At 49.5% G+C, this 26357-nt stretch overlaps 1 protein-coding gene across 11 annotated transcripts in view; it reads right to left on the reverse strand.

Annotated features, from left to right (window-relative positions):
* The window catches only part of LOC115083911, a 274261-nt gene that overhangs the window by 53191 nt on the left and 194713 nt on the right, over positions 1–26357 (reverse strand). For 9 of the 11 annotated variants that reach the window (XM_029588000.1, XM_029587995.1, XM_029587993.1 and 6 more), the window contains 6 exons: positions 24807–24899; positions 23678–23833; positions 19287–19379; positions 17789–17884; positions 8303–8458; positions 7196–7294 (listed from right to left, as the gene is read on the reverse strand). In XM_029588000.1, the coding sequence (XP_029443860.1) occupies positions 7196–7294; positions 8303–8458; positions 17789–17884; positions 19287–19379; positions 23678–23833; positions 24807–24899 (693 nt within the window). The remainder of the gene's footprint in view (positions 1–7195; positions 7295–8302; positions 8459–17788; positions 17885–19286; positions 19380–23677; positions 23834–24806; positions 24900–26357) is intronic. The other 2 variants (XM_029587994.1, XM_029588001.1) reach the window with 2 other exon arrangements.

Raw genomic sequence — 26357 nt, forward strand, 5'->3', positions numbered from 1 at the left:
CTAATTTTCATTCATGTAGCACCACGGATCAGTCCAGACTCCTGGGTTTATTCATCCCTGCCAGCAGATGGAGACAGAGAAAGTTTCACTGACACTGCATCATAATCTCTGGTGCCACCTGCAGTTCCTCAGTACTGATCTGTACCCAAGCAAAAAACACTTGCAAAACTTGTAAAAACTTGTAAAACAGTCTTCCAACGAGTCTGCATTCTATAACCTTAAAAGTTTGTACCAAAACGATTACAGCTGAGCGGACGATTCTCCACTGATCCGTGGTACTACAAGAACGAAAATTAGCAGGTAAGAACCAATTTTCCTTTCCCTGTACGTACCCGGATCAGTCCAGACTCTTGGGATGTACCAAAGATCCCTACTTAGGGTGGGACCTGGAAAGTCCCATTCGCAAGACACTCTAGCCAAAAGACCGAGCCTCTGGATTCCCTACATCTAGATGGTAGTGCCTTGCAAAAGACTGCAGTGACTTCCAAAGTTGCTGCCTACAAATTTCCTGTGGTGAAACCAACTGGGTCTCCACCCATGAGACCGCCTAAGAACGAGTAGAGTGAGCTCTCAAACCTTCTGGCACCTGACGGCCTTTGATAATTTAGGCCGACCCAATAGCCTCCTTAAGCCACCTCGCAATGGTAGCTTTGGAAGCCTGGGTATCTTTATTCACACCACTCCATAAATTGACATACCTCAGCAAAATCCTACAGACATCCAACAGCCTACGCTCCCATGCATGAGGCGCAGAAGCATCCAATTCTGGGAAAGCCGGAAGCTCCACTGTTTGATTAACATGAAAAACTGATACCACCTTGGAAAGAAACGAGAGAAACATCCACAAGGACATACCTGAGTCTAAGATCTGAAGGACTGGATCGCTGCAAGATAAAGCCTGCAACTCAGAGATTCTCTTCGCAGAACAAATGGTTACCAGGAAAACAACCTTCAAGGTCAAATCCTTAAGCGTTGCCCTGAGAGAGGTTCAAAAGGTGGCTCACAGAAACTTCGGAGAATGAGATTAAGATTCCAGGATGGACAAACTTTCCTCACTAGTGGGTGCAAATTCTTAACTCCCTGAAAAAAATTGAACTACATCAGGATGAGAGGACGACATGTGACCCTCAACTCTACCATGTAGACAAGCCAGAGCTTCTACCTGTACTCTGAGAGAGTTGAAAGCTAGGCCTTTGATCAAACCTTCTTGAAGGAAAGATAAAACCTGAGACACCGAAGACCGTAAGACCTGTACCCCATTAGTTATACACCATGCCTCAAAGACCTTCCAGACTTGGATATATGACAACGAAGTAGACGTCCATCTAGCTTGCAGAAGAGTAGTAATGACTGCTTCTGGATACTCTCTTTGTCTCAAATTCTGCCTCTCAAAAGCCAGGCCACTAGAAAAAGCAATCTGCCTTATCTGAAAATATGGGGCCCTGCCGAAGAAGATAAGAAAGATGACAGTCCGTCCACTGCCATGTCGACTAGCTCCACAAACCAAGGCCGACGAGGCCACTTTGGAGCTACCAACACCACTTCTCCTAGGTGTTTCTCTATCTGACGCAACACTTTGCCTATCAGAGGCCAAGGGGGAAATATGTAAAGAAGAATCCCCCCCCCCCCCCCCGAGGCCAGGATATTACCAGAGCGTCAACCCCCTTCGGCCCTGTATTCCCATCTTCGACTGAAAAAACAAGATGCCTTTGCACTGAGACGCAGCGCCATTAGATCCACATGGGGACAGTCCCACCTCTCTCAGATGAGCTGCATCGCTACCTTGGACAACAACTCCCACTCCTCTGGATCCAGTGCTGTGCAACTTAGAAAATCCGCTGGGATGTTTTTGACCCCAGCGCTATCTGAATCAAGTGCTGCTCTGCCTAAAGAATTAAATTCTGAGCCTCCTGGGCCACCGCATGACTCTTGGTTCCTCCATGCTGATTGGTACATGCTACGGTCATCCTATTGTCCAACAAGACCCTCACCGAGTGGCCTTGAACCAAAGGTAGAAAAACAAGCAACACTAACCGCACTGCTCTGATCTCTAAGTGATTGATAGACCAAGAGGCTTCTTCTGCCAACCAAATGCCCTGGGCCGATTGTCGCTGGCATACTGCTCCCCAACCAGAAAGACTGACATCAGTAGTAAGAATTACTCCATCTGGGACCTCCAGATCGACCCCATGGACCAAATTAGATGACTGCAGCCACCAAGCCAGACTGTCCCGCGCATGACCATCAAGCAAGACAGGAATATGAAACTCCTCAGACAACAGATTCCACTCTGCCAACAGAGCTCTCTGTAGCAATCTCATACGCGCAAAAGCCCACAGTACCAATTCCAGCGTTGAGGCCATTGAGCCTAGAACCTGCAAAAAACCCCAAGCTCTGGAACCTGTTATTACACCCGTCGGTCACAGACGGCTGCGACCGCCATCTTGCCCTTGGAGTTCCTTAGGCGCGTGCGCTCTCAGGCCAGTCTTATGCACGTCATGGCAGGAACCTCGGGGCCATCCCCCCCAGATGATGTCATTCATCGTGGACTCTTAAGCCGGCTGGCCCTGTCTGCCTACGACTTGGCAACGAGTTCCCTCATTGCTGAAACCGCTTCGCTCACTACTGACTTCCCGTTCCAGCTCCTGCTTCCTCGGTGTGAGACGTCCTGGGTACCAGCTCCTCGGGGGGCCCTTTCCTCGTCTCTGGCTATCTGCTCCTCGGAGGGTCCTGCGCCTAGGACCGCTGCCTGCCCTGTTTCCCGGGGTTTCTTCTGGAACTTTCGCTACCTCTACAGGGAGTACTCCGCTTCGCTGACCACTACCCTTACATCTCTTCTGTGGAACCATCATCGGTGTTCCCCGCTCTGCGGACCATTGCCGTACCATCTCTACTGAGGAACCCTCTCTGGTGTACCCAGCTCTGCGGACCATTGCCGTATCATCTCTACTGAGGAACCCTCACCGGTGTACCCTGCTCTGTGGACCATTGCCGTATCATCTCTACTGAGGAACCCTCACCGGTGTACCCCACTCTGTGGACCATTACCATATCATCTCTACAGAGGACTTCTCTTTGGGTATACTCTACTTTACAGACCTCATGGCACCTCTGTGTTAGTGTGACTTTCATGGTACACTCCCCAGTCCGCGGGCAGTGTCGCCCTACCTACTCTAGAGAGACCCAAGGCCTTCCAAGCTGTATCTGATGCTCCGTGGCTCCACCCCCCTGGGCCACTCTCTCCAGCTCTCTCTGTCCTTCCTGCTCGCTCTCTCTCTGCTCTGCCTCCAGTACTTGCTGTTCCATGCACCCACAGCTGAGACCTTGCCTCCCGAAGGTGAGGCTCACGGGGCTCCTCCCCGTGGATGGTACCATCTCTCACCTCGGCACAGGGCCAACATACCCACAAATCCGAACACCTGCAAAGCCAGGTAACTTGCAGGCTCTCTCCTCCAAGACGAACACCTTGCCCATCAGCATGTTGAACCGAGCAACCAAGTAGTCTAGGGTCCAAGGCCGAATCAGCTGGCTCTTTGCCAAATTCACCACCCAGCCTAGAGATTCTAGTGTGGTGATTACCTTCTGCACCTCCACACAACAAGCAACTTCTGACTTTGCTCTGATGAGCCAATCATCTAGATAAGGGTGCACCAGGACCCCCTTGCACCACAATGCCGCTGCCGCCGCCACCACCACCATTACCTTGGTGAATATTTGGGGAGCCGTGGCCATCCTAAAGGGAAGATCCTGAAACTGGAAATGCTGACCCAGTACCATGAACCTCAGGAACCGCTGGTGATCCAGACGAATGGAGATATGTAGGTAGGCTTCTGTCCGATCCAAAGAAGCCAGGAACTTGTCTTTGCACACCGCTGCGATTACCGACTGCAGAGTTTCAATCCGAAACCTTGGGGTCTTTAGTGCCACATTTACCCATTTAAAATCCAGAATGGGGCAAAAAGAGCCTTCTTTCTTTGCAACTATGAAGTAGATGGAATACCGAACTTTGCCTTGTTCCTCTGCGGAACCAGAACCACCGCTCCTAAAGCCCGTAGCCTGTCTAACATCCCCCGACCGCCTGATGCTTTTTCCAATGACCAGGAAGTCGTGAACGAGCCAAGCAAATTCTAATGCATAACCATCTCTTATTACGCTGAGGACCCACTGACCCTGAGTGATCTTGGTCCACTCCCTGTAAAATTGTGCTAAGCGACCCCCTATAAAAGGAACAGCAGAGTGGACTGGCCTCGCCTCATTTTGAGGATTTGGTTCCAGTGGCCCCACTATTGAAGGAAGCTCTGAATGGCCATCAACCGCCTTGAATAGACTTCCCCCAGGACTGATCTCGAGAAGAGAATTGCTTTTATGAGGATGGGGCTCCTCTCGCCTGACACAACCTCCTAATATCCACAAAACGCAACCGAAATTGAAAAGGTCGCTTGCCCTTAGGCTTATCCTCCGGCAAGTTATGCATCTTATTCTCACTCAGGTCCTTCATCAAGTACTCCAAATCCTCACACAACAAGAGGCGCCCCTTAAAAGGCAGAGAGCCTAAACGAGACCGCTGACCAGTTGCGTACCCAAAATAACTACCTGGCTGAAACCGTGGAACCCATAATATGGGAGGAAGTTCTGACCAAGTCATACATGGCATCCGCCATGTAAGAAACCGATGCCTCCAAGTGCTCTGCTTTATCTGCTTCGACACCCGAAATTGCCTGCCCATCCTGAAGCTGTTGAACACAGTGCAGGCAAACCTTTTGCATGAAGCTGGAGCAGATAGCCACCTGCAGATTCAGGGCAGATACCTCAAAAATCCTTTTGAGCTGAATTTCCAACTTCTGGTCTTGAACATCCTTCAGCGCTGCAGAACTTGCAACAGGGATAGTCATCTTCTTTGTGACCGCCTAAACTGCAGCGTCCACTTTTGGAAGGGAAAAGAGCTCCAACGTCTGTTCCGGCAAGGGATAGAGCTTAGCCATCATCCTTCCCACTCTCAAGCCAGAGTTAGGCGCTCCCCATTCTCGATCCACCATCTTATGATAGAGAAAAGCTCGAGGGGAGCCCGAAGCCCATCCAAAACCAGATGCGCACTTTCCATATCTGAGTCTTCCTGTGGGAGTTTCAGCCTAGTTTCGCCAAAACCTGAGGAATCAAAGGGCCTAACTCCTCCTTCTGGAACAAGCAGAGAACTTTAGGGTCATCACTCTCCGAGACTGGAAGATTATCTAGATCATCTCCTTGAGATACGCTGACGTCATCTGGGTCAATAACCTGATCCTGCGACAAGGGCGCCACCATCCCTGGGTCCCCCCAAGACCCAACCGAGTCATCCAAGTCTGCCTCAGCAAACCCAGGATGCTGCAAACACTGTCATAAGAACATAAGAAATTGCCATGCTGGGTCAGACCAAGGATCCATCAAGCCCAGCATCCTGTTTCCAACAGAGGCCAAACCAGGCCACAAGAACCTGGCAAGTACCCAAACACTAAGAAGATCCCATGCTACTGATGCCAGTAATACCAGAGGCCATTCCCTAAGTCAACTTGATTAATAGCAGTTAATGGACTTCTCCTCCAAGAACTTATCCAAACATTTTTTAAACACAGCTACACTAACTGCACTAACCACATCCTCTGGCAACAAATTCCAGAGCTTAATTGTGTGTCGAGTGAAAAAGAATTTTCTCTGATTAGTCTTAAATGTGCTACTTGCTAACTTCATGGAGTGCCCCCTAGTGCTTCTATTATCCAAAGTGTAAATAACCGATTTTTTTTTATATTTAAGGTTTTTTATTGAACCAACAAGCATGTACATTCCAAACATTGAATGCAATTGTACACTGAGTATGCACTTGTAACTGGAATAAACAAAGCATGTACAGTCCAAACTTCAACAGTAATTGTAAACAGTGTATGCACTTGTAAATTGAATAAACAAAGCATGTACATTCCAAGTGTTGTATGCAATTATTAACTGATTATGCATTTGTAAATTGAAGAAACAAAGGGAACAGCCGGGCCCGGATATGAGAAAGAGTAACACAGTTCTAAATAGTCCATACCGTAAATAACCGATTTACATCTACTCGTTCAAGTCCTCTCATGATTTTAAAGGCATTGGCAGAACTAAGTGCACTGCCTCATCTGCCCCCCCCCCCCCCGACCCTCTACCATGGTCAGGTGGGCTGGAGAAAGATGCAGAGGCAAATCTCCGCCATCGTTTGTCTGAACAGACCGAACTGCCAGGGGAGCCAAAATGGCCACTGTTCCCGCATCGGAGGAAATTGGAAGGTTGCCGCGGTCCATACATCGGTGCTTCACAGAAACCCTCGGGGAGAGAGCCCTAACGATGGTTCCTGCCTCTCGTGGTCACCGGAGCCTCCGATGGACCCTCTCCTTCCGAAACACAAGCTACACATAAACTAAAGCGGCTGAGCCGTGCTGATCCTGCACCACACGCGCGGCAAACAGAGCCGCGAACCATGCTGAAACTGGCGGGAAAACCCTCCTGCCAAGCCCCGAACAACCGCGCGAATGGGAGCAAAATCGGAGCCTGCACACCTGCTACAAACTGGGACTGGAGGGAGAGAGCTGCCGTGAGACTGCCTTATCTTTTTTTTTCCCCCCCTTAAAACAGTTTTAAAACTCTGGTCAGCCTCTGGTCTCCTCTGCAGAGAACACGGAGCTGTTCAGCTTAGGTGCAGAAAAAGGCAAAAAAGAAATAAGGAGAGACTGAAACCAGCTGATGAAAAAAAAAAAAAAAAAAGATACCAGCCGCCCTGAGCCTACAGCCGGAAGGGGAGGGATCTGGACCACCAGATTTATATCCCACGGACTAAAGGAGCGAGCATACAAAAAGGTCACCGACCTCCAGCTCATCCACCTCAACCAAACAGGGAAGGGTCCACCAGGACCCAAACACCTCTGGGAGGAAAGGCTCATACCCAAAAAAAGAAAAAATTCACCAGACCTCAGAACTGCAGGTTTATGTACCAGCCACTATCTGCTGGAGACAGAGAAATACTGAGGAACTGCAGGCGGCACCAGAGATTATCAAGATCTGTCAGTAAAACTTTCTCTTTCTCCATCTGCTGGCAGGGATGAATAAACCCAGGAGTCTGGACTGATCTGGGTACATACAGGGAATGATAATTATTTGGGCCTGGAGCACTCTACGGAATAAATGCACTTACCTATCCCTGGCGGTGTGTACAGTGCATTTTGGATGTGCTGATGGTGACGGGGTTGATTGGCGCTGCTTGCCGAGTGTCTCGGTGAGGCCTGGCTCAAGCCTGGAAGACGAAGCAAGCAACATATTTCATGCCCTCAGTATGTGCTCAATGTGAAATGCTGCTCAGGGACACTAAAGGCAAAACACACAGAATATGATGGAGGATACGGACCCTAAGGCCCACCTAGTCTGCCGAATTTCTTTCCTGGTGCAGTTCCAGAGACCCCAGCTGAACTCTGGCTTTCTTTTAACATCTTCAAAACTAGGGTTCCTTTGTGCTGATCCCATTTTTCCTTGAATTCTGTTACTGTTTTTCCTCCTCCTGTTCCATGGCCCGAACATGATCACACTAACTGCTAACGACTGGTGGTTGAGGTCAGAGAAACCCAAGGCTCTAGTGCATCTCTTTGAGGCTACAAGAACCTGCTTTTGGCTGTGGGTGAATGGACTGCACCAGGGCTGCACAAACATTGCCATGTGTAAGACAGGGGAAGCAACTTTGCTCTTCTATGAACTCATGAACAGTGCATAAACAGAGGCACAGGAAGCTACCGTGACTTCTTCAGGGTTACATGAAGAGTCCGTAACATAATTGGGATTAGAACTGAAGCACAGGGAGAGAAAGTGATATGCTCAGGGTTACACGGAGAGTCAGTGACAAAGCTGGGGTAAGAAACCAAGGCACACAGCGAGAAAGCAACATGCCCAATATCACACACTCGGTGACAGAACCAGGATTAGAACTGAGGCACAGGCAAATACAGTAACTTGTCTACGTCTGTGGGAGATCATAATTTAAACTCAGTTCCCCAGGATTATTCCTCACTTGTGGTTCAGTGTTCTAAGCACTGCACCACATCTCCTCCTTTGGGGACATAAAGGGGTCTCATTTTATAAACAGGAATTCATTTAACATCACTGAATGTGATCCAGAGATGCCTGTGTAACATCATTACTGCATTGGTCAGAGGTTGAGATGCCATCATTCTTTTGCAGAAATGGACTGGGGCCGTCTGCTGGTACCTGTCATATTCAAAGTCCACATTAGGATGTGCTGCTAGTGACTTACCAACTTCCACTCTGTCACTCTTATTTTTTGCACTTGTTTCTTGCACGTGGTCACTGGTTGGGGTGTTCACCACTGTGAAGGGACTGACAGATCCTGCCTCGGCGAAGTCACTGACCACCTTCTGCATTCCACCGAGGGCAGAATAGGAGGAATCCGCTGCGGAACAGGATCACAAGAGTTAGAGATGGGAAGAAGAGCTGAATCCAATCACAACATTGGGACATAATGGGCGAAATGTGCAAAAATCATTTAGGCGCATGAAACGCGGTTTTATAGGTGGCAAGCAAGCTTTTGAAAATTGCCTAGTGTGTGTGGTGGGGGGAAGCGCTCAGAACTGGAAGTGGTGTCCCAGAATGGTGAAGCAGAGATACTTCTGATGGTCGTGGCGGATTGGGATATGCAGGTAAGCCTCTGTCAAGTCGAGAGAGGCCAGAAATTCACCTGAGCGAACCGCCGCTATGACCGCTTGCAGGGTCTACATCCACAAATGGGGCACCCAGAGAGTTTGGCTGACCCTCTTGAGGTCCAGGATCGGACGGAAGGAGCCGTCCTTTTTGGGCACAACGCAGTAGATGGAATACTGGCCGGATCCCTGTTCCTCCAGGGGTACAGGGTCTATGGCACCGAGCTCCTGTAGCCTGTCCAGAGTCTGGCACACCGCTGGACACTTCCGAGAGCCGCAGGGCAAGATTAGAAAGCGGTTGGGGGAGTTCCCGAGCAAAGTCTAACGCGTAGCCACTGGCGATCACATCGAGGACCCACTGATCCGACGTGATTGCGGCCCATTCCTCGAGAAAAAGGGACAGACATCCACCTAAGGCGGGAGCGGAGGAATGGGCTGGCCACATTTCATTGGGAGAACTTTGAGGTGGAACCTGAAGGGTTCGTATCCCGGAATGGCCGTCGGCTACGAAAGGAATGAGATCAAGACTGGGATCTAGTGGAGGTGGGTCTTTGGGCAGCACCTCTTGGCCTGTTGTACCTGCGCTGACCCATGAACCGAGAGCGCGAAGGAAAAAAGGGTTTGGATTGTCGAGGGCGGTCCTCCGGCAGCTAATGCACCTTATTGTCCCCAAGAGATTAAATAAGCTGCTCCAGGTTCTCCCCAAAGAGCAACTTACCCTTGAATGGGAGAGTGCCCCACTGTGATTTAGAAGATGAGTCCACTGCCGAAGCCAGAGGAGACGTCTAGCGGACACTGCAGAAACCATAGCCCTGGCCTGCACCCTGAGAAGATCATGGAGAGCATCCGCCCCATGCGCAATGGCGCCTTCCAGCCGCTCTGCCTGTTCCACCTCTGCAGACGGGAGTCCTGGGTGCTGAGGAGTTGTTGAATCCACCTAAGGCTTGCCCGCTGCATGAGACTGCTACAGACTGTCGCCCGGACCCTGAGTGCCAAGACCTCAAAAATCCTTTTGAGGCAGACCTCCAATTTGCGATCCTGAAGATCTTTCAATGCAGTCGCCCCCACGACTGGGATAGTAGTGCGCTTTGTGACAGCGGAGACCGAGGCGTCTACCTTGGGGAGCCAGAGCATATCCAGACACGGGTCTGGAAGCGGGTACAGCTTGCCATGGCTCTGCCCACGTGCAACCCGGCTTCCGGTGTTTCCCATTCCTGGAGCAGTAACTGCATTAGCATCGGATGGAAAGGGAAGGTGCGCAGGAGTGCCCTCAGGCCAGCGAGGACTGGGTCGACGTTGCTAGAAGCTGCAGCAGACGCGTTGCCCTCCTGTGGGGGATCTAAGCCCAACTCAGCCAGAACGTGGGGTATAATCGGATCCAGCTCTTCACGCTGGAAGAGACGCAACACCCTGGGGTCGTCACCCTCTATCGGTGGATTCAGAGAGAGGACATCGGCATCCGGGTCAGGGTCCAATGCCGGAGCGGGCAGATCAGAGGGAGCCGGAGGGACCGGAACCCCTGGGACCATCCGAACCCGGTTCGCCCCCTGAGAGTCTGGGGTCCTGGGCCCCTGCACTGCAGCTGATCTAGGGACCTTGGCAGTAGGATAACAGGCAGGCAATTGAGGATCTGGTGGGTCATCCTGTTGTAGAAGGCTGGCAACATAAGCCTTATGCAAAAGGAGAACAAAGCCAGCTGAAAAAAGACCTGGAGATTTGCCTGGAGGAGGAGGAAGGGGGGGGGGGGGGTCAGCAGGCAGGTCAGAACTGGCATCTGGAGGGTCCACGGGGCTTAAATCGGGGGCAGGGGAGGGAGTGAGGAAAAATCGGGTTCCTTCCCCCATCAGGCTCAGAATCCTCAGCGAGGTTTGGAGCCAAAATGGCTGTCGTTCCCACGGTTTGGAGGAACGGGGCCATCCTTGCAGCGCGTCTGCCGGGCCGAGAACCACCAGCTGATCTCTCCGGCGCAGAAGAGCCTTCCCCTCCATTCAGACATTGAGAACAGACTCCCTCGCGGGAGAGCTGCGAGGCAGGCTCTGCACACGCTAAGCAAAAAGCCGATCGAGGAAAGAGGGAGAGAGGCAGATCTGCCGTGTGTGAGACGGCAAGAATCGCCGGTGCCTGGCTGAGAGCAGGGAAGAAAAAGTTCAACTACCCGAACTTCCCCTGATTGAAGGTTTAATGTTTTATCTTTTTTTTTTCAAACTTCTTGGTAAGATTGCAGACGCAGAGGAATGAACTTCTTTTGCAGCAGACCCGAGGTATGCTTCGTCTCTGGGTCTGCGCGGGGGAGGGACTGGACCACCAGTTTCACCCCTAGCCAGGCAGGTCACCGGGCGGGGTGCTAGGCTGAGAAACTCAAGGGGCAAAGCCCCCCTAGGCACCCAGTAAGAGCAAGCGGCAAACACTGTTGCTCCCTACCAAAAATGAAAAGTTTAAGATCTCTTTTTTTTTTTTTTTAATTTCAAATAGAAATTAAGTACTTGCTTGATCCAAATAAGACAGAAAGAGGGAGAAAGTAGACTTTCCCAAACAATCATAAGAACATAAGAAATTGCCATGCTGGGTCAGACCAAGGGTTGGGGAGGGAGGAATCAATGTGTGGGGGGCCAGGGATGTGCTCAGAGAGGGTAATGAGAGTGTGGGGGCTAGAAATGTGCTCGGAGGGGGTAGGGAGGGGGGAATCAGAGTGTGGGGGCCAGGGATGTGCTCGGAGGGGTTGAGGAGGGGGGAATCAGTGTGTGGGGGGCCAGAGATGTACTCAGAGGGGGTAGGGAGGAAGGAATCAATGTGTGGGTGGCCAGGATGTGCTCAGAGAGGGTAATGAGAGTGTGGGGGCTAGAGATGTGCTCAGAGGGGGTAGGGAGGGGGGAATCAGTGTGTGGGGGCCAGGGATGTGCTCGGAGGGGTTAGGGAGGGGGGAATGAGCATGAGGGAATTTGCTGTACCAGCTTCTTGCCAGGTAGTAATATGCTGAAGCGATGGTGACAATGCTGACAATATAGAAATAAAGAACTGGCTGTTATCACTAATTGTCAGACCTTGTTTTAGTTAACTGTGAGAGCTACAACAATTTATTACAATAAAGTCAGCTGTTTTATGTGCATTACAAAAGTATTTCAAGCATTAAATGCTATAAAAAAATAAAAAAAAAGTTTCAATCTCACGTGTTTTGGGCCTTTTTTGGGCTTGTTTTTTTGGAAAAAAGTGCTTGTTCTTTCATAAAAACATGGCAACCTGCTGGGTACGTACAGGGAAAAGAAAATATACTGGATCATAAGCACAAGTTTTGATATTGGACCAATGATTACAATTTTCTCACTGTATAAAGTAAAGTACAGTTCAGTACCTGGTATGAAGGTCCTATTTCACCAATATAAGAAAATTATTACTTACCTGCTAATTTTCGTTCCTGTAGTACCATGGATCAGTCCAGACAGTGGGTTATGTCCCCAATCCAGCAGATGGAGTCAGCACAAGCTTTGAGGGGGCGTATCCATATATACTACTACCCCCTCTGCAGGAGTTCAGTATCGAGTATATCAAAGCCAGAGTAGAAACCCCCGAAGGATCAAGTTTGTGGAAACAGATAATGAAAACAATTGTAACCGCAACAAGTAACTGCAAACATCCTACCAACTTGTAGGGAGCTGTGAAAAACAGCGAAAAGAAACGACTGTGAAGACACAGAACACTGCGAGCAAGAAGTAGCGCAGAGCTGAGCAGGATCAAGAACCCAAACGCGGTGGGCGTCTGGACTGATCCATGGTACTACAGGAACGAAAATTAGCAGGTAAGTAATAATTTTCTTTTCCCTGTACGTACCTGGATCAGTCCAGACAGTGGGATGTACCCAAGCTTCCCTAAATTGGGTGGGGTCCTGCGAGGCCTGCTCGGAGAACCTGCTCGCCAAAGTGTCCAGAGACTGAAGAGGCGAGGTGCAGACGATAGTGCCTCGAGAACGTGTGTAACGATTTCCAGGTGGCTGCCCTACAAATTTCCTGCGAGGATACCGAGCGAACCTCCGCCCAGGAAGCCGCCTGAGAACGTGTAGAATGCGCTATGATTCCGGGTGGGGGAGTCCGACCCGACCCAATGTAGGAAGCAGCAATGCCGACCTTCAGCCATCTGGCAATGGTAGTCTTCGAGGCCTGAGACCCCTTCTTAGGACCGGCCCAGAGTACGAAGAGAAGGTCAGAGGTCCGGAACTCATTTGTAGCCTCCAGATAGAGGCGCAGAGTGCGCTTGACATTCAAGAGACGGAGAGACTTCGGCTCTGAGGAAGAGAAGGACGGCAACTCCACCGTCTGGTTCACATGGAATGCAGAAACCACCTTCGGAAGGAAGGAGGGAACGGTGCGAAGCGAAACTCCAGAGTCGGAGAAACGGAGATAGGGCTCTCTACACGACAGAGCCTGCAGCTCCGAGATGCGTCGAGCGGAACAGATGGCCACAAGAAATACAGTCTTGAGAGTGAGATCCTTTATCGTTGCGCTGCGCAGCGGCTCGAACGGTGGTCCCGACAGGGAGCGAAGCACAGGTTAAGACTCCAGGAGGGACAAGGGTCCCGTAACGGAGGACGCATATGCTTGACACCCTTGAGAAAACGAGCAATGTCAGGATACTATAGAAGAGAGCCCCCATCGCTCAACAGCGAGCCAAGGGCGGCCACCTGAACCCGTAGTGAATTATAGGCGAGCCCTTTTTCCACCCCCGCCTGTAGAAACTGAAGGATCTGAGGTACAGAAGCCTTAGCGGGTCTCGTGGCCTGGCTGGTACACCACAGCTCGAACATAGGCCGCCGACGTCGATGTCTTTCGTGCCCGCAATAGCATGGATACTACCGCCTCCGGGTAGCCCCGACGCCGGAGGCGGCGCCTCACAAAAGCCAGGCCGCAAGACAGAAGAGTTCTGCCTGCTCGAAAAATACCGGGCCCTGATGTAGGAGCTGGGGGAGGTGCCCCAGCCTGATTGGCCCGTCGATCACCAGCTGTAGCAGGTCCGCAAACCAGGGTCGCCTGGGCCATTCCGGGGCGACGAAAACCACGGTCCCCTGATGGCTTTCTATTCTGCGGAGCATCCTGCCCACCAGGGGCCATGGTGGAAAAGCGTAGAGCAGAAGATGTGGCGGCCACGGGAGGACCAGGGCATCCACTCCCTCCGCGCCGCGCTCTCTCCGGCGACTGAAGAAGCGTGGAGACTTGGCGTTGAGAGCGGACGCCATCAGATCCAAGTGGGGGGCCCCCCACCGATGGACGAGAAGTTGCATCGCTTTGTCGGAGAGAGACCACTCTCCGGGGTCCAGCAGTTGACGACTGAGGAAGTCCGCCTGGACGTTGTCCACACCGGCGATGTGCGAGGCCGCTAGCCGGACGAGATGACGCTCCGCCCATTGCATCAGCAGCGCCGCCTCGAGCGCGACCTGCGGGCTGCGCGTGCCTCCTTGTCGGTTGATGTAGGCCATGGTGGTAGCGTTGTCCGATAGGATTCTGACTTCCCGGTTCCGAAGAAGCGGGAGGAAATGTCGCAGAGCTAGCCGGACCGCTCTGGTTTCCAGACGGTTGATTGACCACTTCGCCTCCACCGTGGACCACGTCCCCTGCGTGGCGCTTCGATCGCAGACTGCACCCCAGCCTGCTAGACTGGCATCGGTGGTCACCACCACCCAATTTGGCAGATCGAGGGACACGCCACGGGCCAGGTTCGGCGGATCCAACCACCAGCCCAGACTGTCCCTGGCATTCTGCGGGAGCGGGAGAATCATCTGGTAGTCCTGCGATACTGGTTTCCAACGGGAGAGGAGTGCCCACTGTAAGGTCCTGATGTGCGCGAAAGCCCAAGGTACAAGGTCGATGGTGGACCCCATCACTCCCAGGAGTTGCAGGTAGTCCCAGGAGGTGGGCTCTGGTAACGCAGAGAACCGTCGTGTGTGATCCCGCAAGGATTGAGCTTTGTCCTGGCGCAGAAAAACTTTGCCCAGTAGGGTTTCGAAGGTCGCCCCCAAAAAAACCCAAGCGTTGCGAGGGCATGAGGGAGCTCTTGGAGAAGTTCACTACCCATCCCAGGGAATGTAGAAACCGTACTACTCGAGTCACCGCTGAGCGTCCATGATCGAATGACTTCGCCCAGAGGAGCCAATCGTCCAGATAAGGATGAACCAGGATGCCCTCCTTCCGGAGAGCTGCCGCCACGACTACCATGATCTTGGTGAAGGTGCGCGGCGCCGTCGCCAATCCGAACGGGAGAGCCGTGAACTGAAAATGCTGGTCCAGAATTTTGAAACGAAGGAAACGGTGGTGGTCCGGGCGGATGGGAATGTGCAGGTAGGCCTCCGTTAAGTCCAGGGAGGAGAGGAACTCCCCCCGATGCACCGCCGCAATCACTGACCGGAGCGTTTCCATGCGGAACCGGACGACTCGAAGGGATTTGTTGACTTCCTTGAGGTCTAGGATAGGCCGGAAGGAACCGTCCTTCTTTGGTACGACGAAATAGATGGAATAGTGGCCCGAGCCCACCTCTCCGAAGGGCACGGGCGCAATAGCGCCTATCTCCCGGAGTCTGTCCAGAGTCAGCAGCACCGCTCCTCTCTTGAGGTCCGAGCCACAGGGGGAAAAGATGAACCTTCCCTGCGGGGGGCGGACAAATTCCAATGCGTAGCCGTGTTTTATGGTATCCAGGACCCACTGGTCCGAGGTGATCCGTGCCCACTCCGCGTAGAAATACGTTAGTCGGTCCCCAATCCTGGGGACAGGGGAGTGGGCGAGACTGGCATCATTGTGAAGACTTGGTATAGGGGTTCCCGGTTCCGGGAGTAGTGCGTGCGGGCCGACGCCCGCGAAAGGAGCGTGACCAGGGCTGAGACCTGGGGGCGGATGACCGGGAGCCCGCCTGTCTGTATCCCCTGTAGCGCCGTTGCGCTCTGGCTCTGGTCCGAGAAGAAGAAAATGCTCTGGATGGTCGAAACCTATCCTCCGGCAGCCGATGAACAGCGTTCTCCCCCAGGGACTTGATGATCTGGTCCAAATCCTCCCCGAAGAGGAACTTGCCCCTGAAGGGAAGAGAGCCCAGACTCGACTTAGAGGACGTATCAGCTGCCCAATTGCGTAGCCACAGTAGTCGTCGTGCTGCCACTACCGAAACCATGGATCTTGCGAGGACCCGAAAAAGGTCGTACGAGGCGTCCGCCCCATACGCCACTGCGGCTTCTAGCCGATCTGCCTGGGCAGCCTCATCGGACGGCAGGTTCTGAGACGTGAGGAGTGAGACCTCGAAAACCCGCTTAAGGAAAACTTCCAACTTACGATCCTGTGTGTCCCGCAACGCCGCACCTCCCGTCACTGGGATAGTCGTCCTCTTCGTGACCGCCGACACTGCGGAGTCCACCTTTGGGACCTTGATGAGGTCCAGAAATCTTCGGGGAGCGAGTACAGCTTTTCCATAGCCCGGCTGCTCTTCAGGGAGGCCTCTGGGGTGTCCCATTCCCTGGTGAGAAGTTGTAAAAACGAGTCATGAATGGGAAAAGCCCGAGCCCTCGGCCGGAGTGCCGCCAGGACAGGATCTCCCTTCCTTGAAGAAGTGACGACAGCGGGAGCTACTGGGGCAGGCGGGTCTGGTGGCGGGTCCAAATCTAATTCTTGGATGATCTGCGGGATGAGGTCGTCCAGCTCTTCCCTCTGGAAGAGGCGTAGGGTACGCGGATCATCCCCCTCCTGCGTGCCGTCCCCTTGTCCCCCATCCGGGAGGTCAAGTCCATGTCCCGCTGGGTCTGGCACCGCCCCCACTGCTGCGGGCGTGGATCGGACCCGGGTAGGAAGGCGGGAGGCCCCCGCTCCCGGAGGGTCGGGGGGGGGCCGGTGTCGAGGGCGACATCCGAGGGATCTTAGGAGGGGGGGTCCCACAGGTGCTTCCAGCCCCTGCAGATAAGCGGTATGCATGAGCAGGATAAACTCCGGAGAGAACCCCGGCCTGCTCGGGTGCGCTTCGGGGGCGGCGTGGTTCCTGCTCCCTGGCTCTGGGTGCTTGGTTCCTGCACCAAAATCGGGGGAACACCCCCGCTGGTAGAGTCCTCCAGGGATCCGTTCTCCCTCGTGGCCTCCAGGGATCCGTTCCCCCTCGTGGCCTGCGCCTCAGGGCGCTCAGAATGTAAAATGGCCGCCGTTCCCACCAAAAATGGCGGAGTGGCCGGCCCGCGCCGCCCGGGCAAAAAAGAGAAATCAGTCAGGGACTGTGAGGTACCTTCCCCCCCGGGAAGGCATCGTGCACAGATGCCCTCCCGGGAAATCCGGGACCCCGGGTCTCCGCAGGCCGCACAGCGGGACGGCCGCGGCATCGGGATCGCTGTAGGAGAAAAGAAAAAGCCACGGGGGGGGGGGGGGGGGGGGGCCACGCGCACAAAAGCGCCGCTGCGGGGGGGCCCGGTCGGCCCGCACTGCCCGCTGTCCGAAAATAGAGGAGGGTGCCGCGGGGGGGCCTTCCCGGCCACACGACCCGCCCCAGACATCTTTCCCTAAATGGCTCAGCAGCCCATGAGGAGCTGTAAAATGGCCGCGGATGAGGGAGTAAAGAGCGAAGAGGCCGGCTCCACCGGCTTTCACAGGCACCGGGGGCTGAGCTGTGAAGGAAAAAAACTACAAAGGAAAAACAAACTTACCCCTGGCTGCAACGAGAAATAAACAGCAAGGCCGCAGAGAAGAGACAAGGAAGATAAGCCACTCCCCAGAAGTTGAAAGAACTCTGCCTTTTTTTTTTTTTTTAACTTAATACAAACTTGATACAAACTTGATCCACAGAAAAAGACAACAACAAGGCATAATCAAGCAAGAAAGTGAAGAAAAAGGAAAAGGAGGGAAAGCCTGATTCCCCTACTCGCATCTGCTGGAGTCAGAAGATACTGAACTCCTGCAGAGGGTGTAGTAGTATATATGGATACGCCCCCTCAAAGCTTGTGCTGACTCCATCTGCTGGATTGGGGACATAACCCACTGTCTGGACTGATCCAGGTACGTACAGGGAAATGATGGATTTTTGAGTTGAGTATTTAGCTTTTTCAGACCAGGCTGGAGAATGTGAACTGTAAACCTTACCATTCTCCAACCAGTTCAGCTTCTTGCTCAGGAACAACTCCTGCAGTCTCATGGTGCTGCTGCTGCTGCTCTGTTCTGGCAGGAAGGCGGTCTCTGCTAAGATGAGAAAGCTGCTGTCAGTCAGACTCCATGCACCACATCCACATCAGATAGAGAGAAGATCACTAGACATCAAGGGGAGAAATCCCTTACAATTACATTACTGGAGAACATATCTGTGTCACGTGAGCCTTGTGCTATTGACCCGAATTAATTTAGGTCACAATCCCTGCTGGATCCAATTTACAATGTACCTTTCTGACAGGAGGGACCTGTAGGATTCATGGCTTTGATGAAATCCACTCTCTCCAGTATGCTGTTCCTAGCTTCCTAGAAAATATTTACTTGCAAATTCATTTATGGTTCAAAGCACATTGCAAAATCAAGGCCCAAAAGAATTACATAGTTATTAAGAGATGTGGTCAGAGAATGACATACTGAGGTCCTAATCTAAAACTGAAATTCATTAGAGAAATGTGGACTGAAACAAGTAGTTCAATAATAGTATGCTGGGGTCATAAAGATAAAAGAGCTGACAACTCTTGTGGAGGGCAGAGAGGGTCTTGCAGCATGGAAGCTCCCAGATAAAATGATTACACAGGAGCAACCCAATGGCTGTCTTGTAAGGGGCCTTCCTGTCCAGCACTGTGTCCATCAGTAACCATCCTGGTGGCAATTTTCACAATCCCCTCAAAGCCTGCAGGCCTGCAGGCACTCATTCTCCCCAGAAAATTCCTGAGGCCGGTCCAGTTGCAAGTGCTTTGCACTGCCATGCAGAAGGACCCCAGTTCAGTTCCTGGAGTTGAGTCTTAAGTTTCCTGGGTCAGCTGAGACTGCAGAGGAAGTATGAAGATATATAGGCAAACATACATGACAGGAGGAGAGATAGAAAGAAAAACCCCTAAAACCCTGTCAGTCTGGGGGAGCCGTAGAATCCCCCAACTCTCATTTGCTGGAGTCAGAAAGATACTGAGCTCCAGCAGAGGGAGCACTGGCTTATACTGGTGACGTCCCTCGAAGTCTGTTCTGACTCCATCTGCTGGACGGGGGACATAACCCACCGTCTGGACTGATCCTGGTACGTACAGGGAAATAGAACTTACCCACGGACCTTGTTCCTGCATGGGTTACTCAACACTGACCCACGGAACTTTATAACAGCTCTGCTTATCTGAGCTAATGTACTGTGTATGACTGAGATCTGCTTTTTTGAGTCTAACCTTCATCTTTCCAGTTCAGACAACACTTCCGCTCTTTTCTTTCTCCTTGAAATCACCCCAAGAACCCCCCCACCCCCACCAAAGCATTAATGGGGTGCAAGAGATCTTGGATTATCAGGTCGGCTGGTGCCAGCATCAGTAGGCCTTCAGTAGCTTCTTTGGTAACTGTGTTTACGGTCATGGGGGGGGACTCATGCCACAGGTCTGCCACAAATGCTCTAGGGAGTCGGGGCACTTACTTGAGGGTACACACTGCACAGTTTGGGTTTGCTGTCTTTGCTGAAGATCACTTGTGCCACCTGTTAAGCGCCTTGGTGAGGCATGACATAAATCTGGAAGAAGAAGCAAAATAACCTTCTCAGACCTTGAACTCATGGAGGAAAGGGGATGTCTGAGGTCGCCACACCAGCACTAGATTGTGTGGGAGACTACAATCATATTAATTAAATAAAGGAGATCTGTGTCAAGAGAAAAAAAAAAGACTTGAAAGTGATGCCAGAAAGAACACAAAGAACAGAAGCTGCTGAGGAGAAGGCAGACCAGGAAGAGACCAAGAGCATTACTTACTAATCCATAATACAATAAGTGCTGTGTGTAGCACCTCCTATTGTGCAAAAGTATCACTGCATGCACATGTCATTGCTCTGTCCTGGGCCCAGTCTCTCTTATCCACTACACCCCACCTTTGGAACTTCCTTTTCCGCTTTCTACAACCTGCTCTTTTTTTTTTCTAGTTATCAGTTTCTCTTTAAATCTCACTTCTTACAAGAAGCTTCTTTTGTCACTTGGTCTCCCCTTCTCGGCATGAATTCTACTTGCTGCATTATGCAGATATAGCCCTGTACCTTGTTTTTCATATCACTTCCTCCTAAAAACGCCAAGAGGATAACTTTCAAACCTGCTCGCTTGTGCCCATTGCTGCAGTGTTTTATACTTGCGCGTACTTGTTATGCACAGGTTATAAAATACGATTACTTATGCGTGCAAATGTGCTTGCATATATAAAAACCACAATGCATGTAAGCTCGGACTTATCCGAAAAAGTAGCAGCACCTTAACTGGATCAGTCTGAAAAGCTCTAATTGTCCAAAAAGCACTTTTCAGACTTACCCGGGTATGTAAGATAGATGGAGAAGTCTAAGAAAAGCCCGATTTATTCAGATAAGTTCTCATTTGTCTAAGTAGTCGTAAAGATGCTACATAGCTGGATAAGTGTATGCAAATGATTTCTACACCTAATTCAATGCAAATGATTCAATGCAAATGATTCAATGCAAATGATCAATGCAAATGATTCAATGCAAATGATTCAATGCAAATGATTTCTACACCTAATTCAATGCAAATAATTCAATGCAAATGATTTCTACACCTAATTCCGCTATCCAATCATGGTCCAAAATAACAAAAGAAGTAGCAAACACACTTTGCCCACTGACCACCAAAAAACCGTCTTCAAAGGCATCCAAAAGACAACCCTGGTTCAATGATGAACTGCAAAATCTCAAAAAACTACTTCGGCAGAAAGAAAGAAAATGGCGTAAAGCCCCCTCTCCGGCCTCACTGTCAGACTACAAACGCACGCTCCACCAATACAAAATCAGTACACAGAAAACAAAAAGAGACTACTATGCCCGTCAGGTTCATCACATCATCAATGATTCGAAAGCTCTATTCGCCTTCGTTTCCAATCTCACTAAACCCATCACTCCTGATATACCACCCGAACTTTCTCAGACCAAAGCAGACGAACTGGCTCTTCATTTCAGCAAAAAAATCTCTGAACTCCTTAATCAATTGCCATTAACCACTAGCTCTCAAGATAACACATATATTCTCCCTAACAAAGATATCCAACTTAACGCATTCGAACCCATCACTGTCACAGAGATACAATCGGTGCTGAAGAAAATGAAACCTTCATCACACCCGTTTGATCAAATTCCCTCCAAAATGCTACTTCTCATTCCTGATATTATATCAAAATCACTTGCTGAAATTATAAACTGTTCACTATCCCAGGGTATCTACCCAGATGAGCTAAAAACAGCTTCAATCAAACCCCTCCTAAAAAAATCGAATCTAAATCCAAATGATCCCAACAACTTCCGCCCTATTTCCAACCTTCCATTCATAGCCAAAATAATGGAGAAATTGGTGAACACTCAACTTTCCAACTACTTGGAAGACCACGGAATTCTGTCTCCAAACCAATATGGCTTTCGAAAAGCTGCAAGCACAGAAACACTACTTCTTTCACTCTCAGACTTCCTGCTCTCCAGAATCGATAAAGGCAAAGCATTTTTACTAATCCTCCTTGACTTCTCGGCGGCCTTTGATACCGTCAACCATTACCTCCTGCTAAAACAACTGGCAAATATTGGAGTGACAGCTACTTCACTAACATGGTTCAAAACCTTCCTGGAAAACAGAGGTTACAGGGTCAAAATACATAATACAGAATCCCAATATCACCCCTCCACCAGAGGGGTGCCACAAGGTTCTTCCCTGTCACCCACTCTATTTAATATATACCTTCTACCACTTTGTCAATTACTCACAAAATTAAACCTGAAACACTTCCTCTTCGCTGACGACGTACAGATTGTGATCCCTTTAAAAGAATCAATCTCGATAACAATGGAATACTGGGACAATTGCTTACTAGAAATCAAACACCTCCTCAACAGCCTAAACCTAGTCCTCAATGCGTCGAAAACGGAATATCTCCTTATAGCACCTGAAAACAACAATACACTTTCAAAGCCTCCAACACTCCTACAAACCACCCATGTAAGAGATCTAGGAGCCTTCTTAGATAATCGTCTTAGCCTCAAACCATTCATTAACAGAACTACCAAAGACTGCTTCCACAAATTACATATCCTGAAAAGAATAAAGCCACTTTTCCATGCGCATGACTTTAGATCAATCCTGCAAGCAATAATCTTCTCCAAACTAGATTATTGCAATTCTCTTCTACTAGGCCTCCCAGCTTCCTACACCAAGCCTCTACAAATGGTACAGAACACAGCAGCCAGAATCCTCACAAACTCCAGGAAAATCGACCACATCTCCCCCATCCTCAAAGACCTTCATTGGTTACCGATCCACTTCAGAATTATGTATAAAACCATCATGATTATCTACAAGAACATCCATCAACACACTCAACTGGACCTACAAATCCCTTTTAAAAAACACACATCAGACAGACCCATCAGGGAACACTACAAAGAATCACTACAGGTTCCACATGCCAAAACCTACCATCATAAATCCTACAGCTCAAGAGCTCTCTCATCAGCAGGTCCAATCCTTTGGAACTCCATCCCACCGGACTTAAGACAAGAACCATGCGCTCCAACTTTTAGGAAAAGACTAAAAACTTGGCTTTTTAAAAAAGCTTTCCCAGATCTGGATTAAATTCCCCACTCATCATCAGCATAAACACAAAAGTTAGGAACTGTAAAAAAAAAAAAAAAATAAAAAATCCCACTAACTTCACACGCAGTCACAGCAACATTTTATTATACTTCACAACAATATCTTATCTAATCATTTTGCTACACATCTACATTTTATAATATTATACATATTTATTAATTGATACAGCTGGTTAAAATGCTTATAGTCGTTCTACAATTCTTCCCCTTTCATATCCAAGTTATTTTTCCATGTTTTTTGTAACTTTCTCACATCCAAAATATTGTTATAATATTTGTTAAGTTTCATACTATATTTGTTCTTGTATTGGGAAATGTTCTTTACTTTGTTACTCTCTGCCTTTACTCACATTGTTAATTGTAAACCGGGTTGATGTGATTCCTATCATGAAACTCGGTATAATAAAAATAACAAATAAAATAAATAAATAAATAAATAAAAACAGGTAGCTGTACGCGGAATTTTGAAGGGATATGTGAATACATTTTATGTGCATTATTTACACACAAGTAAGTCAGGGGATTTTATAACGTGTGCAGAAATGAATTTTACCAGTTTTATCAATTAGTCTACATGTTTGTCCAGTCCATCTGCAGGTCATCGAGACCCTCTTGGTTCTTCAGCCTGAAGTCCCCCCCCCATTGCACCCAGACCCTCTTGTCCAGTCATTTTTTCACTTTTGAGAGGTTTGCAATCACTTACGCTTGAAATTGAACAGGCGTAAATATACACAAATAAAAGACTTCTGCGTTTCATTTTGGCAGGTTTTAAAACAGCAGCATACACGTGTAAGTGTTGGCTCCTCCCCAGAACACTCCTTCCCCGCCCTTTTTTCGTACATGCAGTTTTACTCACAGTCTCTGATTTACGCGCATATGTTTCCGTTTTTAAAATAGGATATTCTCGTGTGTGTGCCATTTTATGCGTACATGTGCTTTTTTTTTTTTTGCATGTGTATTTTTATGAAAATCTACCTGAATGCTCTTTGGGGCATGGATTTTAAGACATGTTTCTGTTGGTGGTACCAAGGCCCTCCCTCTGTGACGATTCCTTTTTCCTTCTCCATTAGGAAAAGATTACTCACAACCCTGTGCAGACCTAGGATTATGCGTAACTGCACCTCGAGCCTACCAAAAGACAACGGAAGACATTGCACACAAGAGATTAGACCACCAGAACTTACCGGTCTTCACCCTGTTGCCCTTATTTTTCACGCTGGTGTCCAAAGCATCGTTACTGCCCGGGGCGCTGACTGCAGACAACAGTCGGACAGACCCATTTTCAGCAAATGCGTTCACCACCTTCTGCATTCCACTGAGGGCGGAATAGGAGGAAGCCACTGCAGGGGAGGACCAACAGAGGGGTCAGAGGTAGAAGGGAAAGGGGATCTCCGGTGACTGAGGGGACAAGCCACACTGGGACAAAGACCACACTTTGAAACTTGAAGTAGGTACAAATCACTCGCGGTTACTCCCACCTGCTTTTTCTGTGAGTAGATCTTTGCTGGAAAAGCAAGCACGGAGATTTCAAAATGCACATCGACGTGCATCCCCTCCCTTCCTCCCTCGATCTAAATCCCCCTCCCCCCCCCCCCCCGGGAACGACTCCTCTGAATGCCATTAAAACAACATGCTTTGTGGGACACTACATGGACATCAGTTGCACTGAGATTGCCAATTTATACATATGAACTGCTTTTGGAACACAGAAGCCGCTTTGAAGACCGTCCTCAGAATGCACCAACCGAGGATTTTTCAGCCCGTTTTGGCCGAAATCTTGCCAGCCAAGCTGGATGAGCTTTCTTGAGGTAAATGGCTAGATTGTCAGTGACAGGAGCTCATCCAGGGATCTGCTCAGATTGCCTTCTCGGGGTTAAGGGGAGGTGGGGGCCCACATATTTGTTGATGACAGGTTTGGGGCGACCATTTCCACATGTGGAATTAAATCTCTTTTTTTGCACTTTGGAGTGTTGGGGCCTCCTCGAGTGTCGCCCCTGGGTTGAGCTGAGAGTTAGCCCTGACCTCCGCTCAACTTAGTCGTTTTTGGCAGCAATTTTTTTATGCCATCGGCCATTTAAGGTGATGGTGGTCCCTTGAAGTTGGGACCACCATCGCACCAAAAGGAACACTAGTCATGTTGTTTTGTCCTGCGGTGTTTGGTCACAAGACAAAACAAAGCATCATACAGCCCCAATTTTTTTTTTCAGGGGAGGGGTCCATTATTGCAGTGACACCTCCTCACGCCCTTGATAGTGGGAGCCTCCCATGAAAACAAATTGTGGCTTAACGCATCTAGGCCTAAGAAAGCCTCACCATTGTCAGGGGAGCAGTTCATCTTCTCGCTCAGGTACAGATACCGCGATCTTCCAGGGCTCTCACTCTGCTCCTGTACAAATGAGGGCTCATCTAAAAAGGTAAGAAAATCATGCGTCATGAACAGCTTCCTACAAAACATGTTCAAATACAAGGAATTTTGCAGATATTGCCACATCCATGGACAGCAAAACATGAGAACATGCCATACTGGATCAGACCAAGGGTCCATCAAGCCCAGCATCCTGTTTCCAAGAGTGGTCAATACAGGCTACAAATACCTGCCAAGAACCCAAAAACTAAGTATATCCCATGCTACTGGTGCTAGTAATAGCAGGAAATGGACTTCTCCTTCAAGAACTTATCCAAACCTTTTTTAAACCCAGCTACACTAACTGCACTAACCACATCCTCTGGCAACAAATTCCAGAGTTTAATTGTGCTGTGCCACTCCATGTTGAGGATCTGAGCGACAAAGATATCAGACAACATCATCTGCTGTCTTTTATTCAGCTGATAGCTGAGGATAGGCTTATTTTCTTCAATCCTGCTGCCAGTTATTTCTATAGGACTACTAGACAGATGCGGCGCCCTACAAATACATAGAGCTTACAATCTATTCAAGACAGATAAACAAGACAAATAAGCGAATTAAGGAGTTTCATTCATTATGAAAAATAGTTACAAGCAACCAGAGTATACTCAGGAAAACCTGAGACCAAGATTAAAAAGCAGCCTTGAAAAGGTGGGTTTTTAGGCTAGAGCTGAATAAGGCTAGGGAGGGAGCAAGATACACTGACTCAGGAAGTCTATTCCAGGTACATGGATTGTAGTGGAGCAAGATGGTGCACTGGGAGATTTGCTTAGAGCAGTCTGCAGTTCTTTCAACGGAAGGAGATGAGACTGTGGATAAGGATTTTGGCAGTGTGTTCAGAAAGGAGGAGACAGATTTTGGTGATGTTATAGCACTATTTTGGATGTGTGTAGAGAATGAAAGAAAGTCCAAGATGACCCCAGGGTTATGGGACTCGGAAGATGACAGTGTTATCCATGGAAATAGAGAAAGCAGGGAGAACAGAAGTGAGTTTGGGGGGGGGGGGGGGGGAGATAGGAAGTGTAAAGTTTAAGATGGCAGTGAGACATTAAGCAAATTGAGATTTGGGACTGGAATCCTGGTGAAATGTGTGGAGTAAAGGTAGATCTGGGAGTCATTAACATAAAGATGGTACTGGGAGCCTTGGGAGGAGATCAGAGCACCATACTAGCTATACTTGATCAGAGAACAAATATAGAGAGAGAAGAGAAAAGGGTCCTATGACAGAGCCCTGAGGCACACCGATTAAAGGAAAATTGGTTCCTATCTGCTAATTTTTGTTCCTGTAGTACCACAGATTAGTCCAGACTCCTGGGTCTGGACTCCCTGCCAACAGATGGAGACAGAGAAAGTTTCACTGACACTGTACATAACCCAATGTGCCACCTGCAGTCCCTCAGTATTGACCTGTACCCAAGCCAAGATGACAGCAACAAATATATATTTCTATACAAGCT

This window comes from Rhinatrema bivittatum, chromosome 2 (genome assembly GCF_901001135.1).
Source record: "Rhinatrema bivittatum chromosome 2, aRhiBiv1.1, whole genome shotgun sequence".
Classification (NCBI taxonomy): domain Eukaryota; kingdom Metazoa; phylum Chordata; class Amphibia; order Gymnophiona; family Rhinatrematidae; genus Rhinatrema; species Rhinatrema bivittatum.